General features: G+C 34.8%; 1 protein-coding gene across 1 annotated transcript; it reads left to right on the forward strand.

Annotated features, from left to right (window-relative positions):
* Positions 1–2,218: 2,218 nt before the first annotated feature.
* LOC110932335 lies at positions 2,219–5,790 on the forward strand. Its single transcript, XM_022175676.2, has 4 exons — positions 2,219–2,720; positions 2,791–3,218; positions 3,312–4,005; positions 4,127–5,790. The coding sequence occupies exons 1-4, from the start codon at positions 2,219–2,221 to the stop codon at positions 5,788–5,790; spliced, it is 3,288 nt and encodes a 1,095-aa protein (XP_022031368.2).
* The last annotated feature ends 347 nt before the right edge of the window (positions 5,791–6,137 follow it).

The following is a 6,137-nucleotide window of genomic DNA, read 5'->3' on the forward strand; positions in this document are numbered from 1 at the left end:
ACTGCAGTTGCCGAGGCAAAAAGAAGGCGTAGGTTAAGAAAACTATATCTTGATAGTAAGAGATCAAAGTTTAATCCAAATTTTATTCCATCGAAAGTGGATTCAACATCTTCATCAGCAACACGGATTAATTTAAACAACAAAGAAAACATAACACCTAATTCTTCAAACAGAAGATTGCCTACAGATTGTTCACCAGTTATTCCTTTAAGTAACTATTCTTTTACTTAAGACCATCTTATTAGTACATCAATATTGTTTTACATCTTACGAAACTGTTTTTATTATTAGTTTACTTACACTAATGTGTTTATTTTTTTAGGAAATCGTTTAAATACTTCCCTAAACGGCCAAACTTCCAGTATAACACCTACTACTATTAAGAAGAACGGAAAAGATGTGTTACACCCTTATACAACACCCAATCGTACACCGTTGTCAAATATATCTAACATACTACCAGGTTTGTAAACAAAAAAGAAGGGTTTTAATTATATATGTTTTTCTATTATCTTTATAACTCTGATATATGTAAATACTATTTTTAATGTTTATTTTTAATATGACATTTGTTATATTTTTTTTTTAGGAACCGGTAGCATTTGTTCAAGAATGGTTACTTCTACATCTGGGTCGGTTTTAACTTTGAATGGAAAGACCAATGTAGTATTGCAAAATTCTTCTAAGTTTATTCGAAGTTCGAACACCGCAAACAAAGAAAACGTAACACCATCTTCGTGTATTACAAATATACATTCAGAAAATCGTAATCCGTCACAGTTTACTAATGCTATGTCTTCTTTGAACCGTATTTCTCCCGGTATGTTTATAAATTATACATTTTTCAGAAAACATTTTATTGTCTACATAAAATATACCTTTTGTTTAATAATGTTTTATTTGTTACAACAGACACTGTTGCAACGTCATCTACTTTACCACTGACAGAATGTTATTCTATTACTCCGCGGATTGTGAGTAAACGAAATGCTACAGCTATGAAGGCGGATTTGTCTTCTGTTAAAAGGATGTCTTCTGGAAGGCGTAAGTTGACGCATACACCAATCGAAATAGAACCCATACGAATGGCTGATCTTGATTCTGATGATGAAAATGTTGTTCAACAAGAGATTAAAGACCTCCGGAAAGGCACATCTAAAGGTAACCAATATTAAATGGTAATATTGTATTTTTACATTCTTAAGCCTTAAATTTGGAATTTAACTGTGCAGATTACCTTGACCATGGCGACCAATCTGTTTGTTGTGGGTTATGCTATGCAAAGTTGTGGCAAACTGAAGCTGGAAAGGGTCGTATGACACTTCAAAAGCGAACATATGCCTTATGTTGTGCTTATGGTAAAGTTGACTTACCTGATTATAAAGAATCTGACCCATGTTACCAGATGCTTTTTCGATCTTTAGATTCAGATAGCAAGTTTTTCTTAAAGAATATTCGACGTTACAATTCAATGTTTTCCTTTACTTCTATGGGAGGAAAAGTGGATACTAAGATAAACAAAGGTAATGCTCCTTTTGTTTATAGAATTAGCGGTCAGAATGCGCATAGTATGGGTAGCCTTCTTCCTAAACCCGGTGACCAACCAAAGTTTTCTCAACTTTATATTTACGATACTGAGAATGAACTGTCCAATAGGAAGACCTTATTTGGGTATGTTACTTTTGATCACCACCTTTGTTCTTAATCCAATTTTTTTCTATAATTAATTATTTTACTGTATTTTATACATATTATTAATTATCTTTAATTTTTATACCAGGGACTCAACAACTCAGTCATCTTCCAGATCAAAAGAGCTTGACGATAAATTCATAAAGTATCTAACTGACATGTTAGATTCAAAAAATATGTTGGTAAAAACATATCGCATGGTTAGAAACCATCTTCATGAGAAACCCAATGTTTCTCTTAGGCTTCGGTTGATTTATCAAAGAGATAAAGATGGCAGGACTTACAATTTACCTACATCATCCGAAATTGCTGCTTTAATTATTGCGATGAAAATCAAAGTGTGGAACAACGTGATATTATTGTCGAAGAGCAGTCAGGAGTTCTTAAACGTATTAGCGAGTTACATCCTTCATACCTTGCTTTACAATATCCAATTCTTTTTCCTTATGGTGATGATGGATATAAGATTAACATTCCTCATAGAGATTTTGGTCCAAACACAAAGAAGACACGTCCAAATTGCACAATGAGAGAGTTCTTTGCTTATAGGATGCAGGATAGGGACACCAAATTCTCTCTAATCCTTAATGCGAGGAGGTTGTATCAGCAGTTTATAGTCGATGCATACACAATGATTGAAAGCGAGCGGCTAAACTACATAAGATTTCAGCAAACCAAATTACGATGCGAATCCTTTAACAGCCTAAGAAGTGTTCAGCAAGGTGGCCAGACTGATCTGTCTCATACTGGAAAACCTGTGATATTACCGTCTTCGTTTACTGGTGGAGCTCGATATATGATGCAAAATTACCTTGATGCTATGGCTTTATGTAGGAAGTATGGGTATCCTGATTTTTTCATAACTATCACCTGTAATCCGAAATGGCCCGAGATGGTAAGGTTTATTGGTGACACATCAGTTAAGCCTGAAGACAGACCCGACATTCTTTGTAGACTGTTTAAGATGAAGCTTGATGCATTGATAAAAGACCTTAAGGAAAAAAAATTTCTTGGCGATATTAATGCTGGTACGTGGAATTTATTATTTTTTTCATCTATGTTATTTGTATTTGCTAACATTTTATTTATTTTTGACAGTTGTTTACACCGTTGAATTTCAAAAGCGTGGTCTGCCACATGCTCATCTATGTGTTTTTATGAAAGCTGATCATAAGGTTCCAACTGTTGAACATATTGATCCTTTTATCTCAGCTGAGATTCCTGATAAAAATGAAGACCCTGAATTATATTCTCTGGTCTGTGAGTTCATGATTCATGGTCCATGTGGACATGCTAACTTGAAATGTCCATGCATGGTAGGAAACCGTTGTTCTAAGAATTTTCCAAAGAAGTTTTTGGAGGCTACATCTGTTGATTCAGATGGATTTCCGCTTTATAGGCGAAGGGACGATGGTCACACGGTTGTTAAGAAGGGTGTGACATTGGACAACAGGAGCGTCGTTCCATACAACAAAAGGCTTCTTAGAAGATATCAGGCGCACATCAATGTGGAGTGGTGCAATCAGGCAGGTTCAATTAAGTATTTATTTAAATACATTAATAAAGGACCAGATAGGGCCACTGTTGTTGTTATAGATTCAGACAGAGGGATTGATTAGGAGATACCGAAAGATGAAATAAAAGAATATTACGAGGCAAGATATGTTTCTGCATGTGAAGCAAGTTGGAGAATATTTGCATGTGAAGTTCACTATCGGTATCCATCTGTTATGAGGTTACCATTTCATCTTCCAGACCAGCAGAATGTAGTTTTCAGTGGTGAAGATGATATTGAAAATGTGCTAAACAAACCTCAGGTCAATTCATCTATTTTTTTGGAGTGGATGAACATGAACAAAAAACCTGAAACAACGAAACTTACGTATGTTGAGTTTCCATCAAAGTATGTTTGGAAGTTAAAGGATCGTTGCTGGCAGCCGCGAAAAAATTATGTTGTTGTTGGAAGACTTTATTCAGTTTCTCCTTCCCTTGGTGAAGCTTATTACCTTAGAATTATTCTAACCAAAGTCAAGGGTCCACGATCTTTTGAAGAAATTAGAACCTATGATGGTGTTGTTTATCCTACTTTTAGGGATGCATGTTATGCGCGTGGCCTATTAGACGATGACAACGAATACATTGAGTGTATTAAAGAGGCCAGTTTTACAGGAAATGGTCATTATTTTCGTTCATTGTTCGGTACACTCCTTTTGTCTAATACTCTATCAAGACCAGAAATTGTTTGGGAAAAGACGTGGGAGTTTTTGTCGGAGGACATTTTACACAATATGCGGAAGGATTCTGGGTTAAGTGGTACAATTTTTTTATAAATTTCTACTATTTTTTTTAACACATAAATTTATTTTTTTTATTTAGTTTTCCTTAGTTGTATAAAGTATGTTATTAAATATATTAATTTAAGTTTTTGTTGTAGGTTTTGCTGTCTCTGACGAGCGTTTAAAGAATATTACTTTGTCTAAAATTCAAAACTATCTTATCCGTAATGGATCCAGCTTGCATAGATTCTCACCGATGCCTGTTCCAGATGAAGATTCTACATTATATGAGGCTAATCGTCTAATAAATGAGGAGCTTTCTTGGGATAAGGACGAAGTTAGCGCTGAATTCAATAAGCTTCATAATTCTTTAAATGATGACCAAAGAGCAGTGTATAACGAGATTATGAGTGTTGTTGGACGTGGGAAAGGTGGTGTTTTTTTTGTGTACGGTTACGGTGGTACGGGTAAGACATTTCTTTGGAAAACTTTAGCTGCTTCCATAAGATGCAATGGGCATATTGTTGTTAATGTTGCTTCAAGCGGGATTGCATCGCTGTTGTTGTCACGAGGCCGTACCGCCCATTCAAGATTTCATATTCCGGTTAATCTTACTGAAGATTCCGTTTGTCATATCAAACCTAATTCTGAAATCGCTAATCTTATAAACGAAGCGAAGTTGATTATTTGGGACGAAGCACCGATGGTACACAAACATGCTTTTGAAGCTCTTGATCGTACATTGAAAGATGTTTTGAGTGTCTCCGATTCACGTAATTCTGAACTTCCCTTTGGTGGAAAGACTATTGTTTTCGGTGGTGACTTTAGGCAAATCTTACCGGTTGTACAAAACGGCACAAGGCAAGACATTGTACACGCCTCTTTATGTTCATCTTACATTTGGTCCACTTGCAAGGTTTTAAAATTGACCCGTAACATGCGTTTATCAGTTGGAAGCAGTAGTTCAAACATTGATGAGATAAACGATTTTGCCAAATGGCTTCTTGAAATTGGTGAAGGCAATATTGGTGATGGTAACGATGGCGATTCAACTATAGAAATACCAAAGGATCTTTTAATCACCGATTCAACTGATCCAATTCAAAGCTTGATTGACTTTGTGTATCCATCAGTTCTTAACCGTTTTAAAGATCGTGACTACTTTTCTGAAAGAGCCATACTTGCTCCTAAAAATGAGGTTGTACATGGTATCAATGATCGTTTGCTTACATTATTTCCCGGTGAAGAAGTAGAGTATCTTAGCTCAGATACTCTATGCCCAACTGAGGAAATTAATGATCCATTACACCAAGATCTGTATAATCCTGATGTGTTAAATAGTTTGATAGTTTCTGGCTTACCCAATCATAGATTGGTGTTAAAGTTGAGTGTCCCAGTCATGCTTTTGAGGAATATTGATCAGCAGAATGGGTTATGCAATGGTACACGTCTTCAGATCACGCGTCTTGGAAAACGTGTTATCGAGGCTGAGATACTATCTGGAGGTAATGTTGGTTCAAGAACTTACATTCCCAGAATTAGCATGATACCTTCAGACAAGAAAATACCTTTCAAATTTCAACGAAGGCAGTTTCCCATAACCGTCTGTTTTGCCATGACTATTAACAAAAGTCAAGGGCAGTCTCTTTCCAGAGTTGGTCTGTACCTAAGAGACCCCGTTTTCTCACATGGTCAGCTTTATGTTGCGTTGTCGAGAGTAAAGACAAGAGATGGCGTGAAGCTTTTAATATCTGACAAAGATGGAAGTCCAACGAATAAAACTAAAAATGTTGTTTACAAAGAAATATTTGGAAAGTTATAGTTGAATTTTGAAAGTATACTTTCAAGTTGTAAATTTTGTAATTTATTTATAACGTAAATACTTTATATTATTATAGATATTCATTCCTTTTTATAAAGTTGTAATTATAAATCAACATATTTTATTTAACGTACATTATTTTTTGTTTAAAGCATTTGTAAAATATTTTTGAAATACTAATGATATAATTGATATACGCATGTTAAATTTTAACTTTAAAGTATCTTATTATTTTACGTATTATATTCCACTTAGACTTACTATGTATGTGTAACTATTGGATTTTATTAAGGGGTCAATGTGTAAATGTTTAATATTCCGTTGAATTTGATTGAACCGAAATGAAA

Source organism: Helianthus annuus, chromosome 3 (assembly GCF_002127325.2).
Source record: "Helianthus annuus cultivar XRQ/B chromosome 3, HanXRQr2.0-SUNRISE, whole genome shotgun sequence".
Classification (NCBI taxonomy): Eukaryota; Viridiplantae; Streptophyta; class Magnoliopsida; order Asterales; family Asteraceae; genus Helianthus; species Helianthus annuus.

What these genes read in the sequence shown, in the direction of transcription:
- LOC110932335 (XM_022175676.2), top strand. Translation starts at nt 2,219, where the DNA reads ATGAGAGAGTTCTTTGCTTATAGGATGCAGGATAGGGACACCAAATTC. An exon ending in ATGTGGAGTGGTGCAATCAG is followed by an intron (nt 3,219 to 3,311) that starts GCAGGTTCAATT and finishes GGGATTGATTAG; the next exon opens with GAGATACCGAAAGATGAAAT. An exon ending in GAAGGATTCTGGGTTAAGTG is followed by an intron (nt 4,006 to 4,126) that starts GTACAATTTTTT and finishes TTTTTGTTGTAG; the next exon opens with GTTTTGCTGTCTCTGACGAG.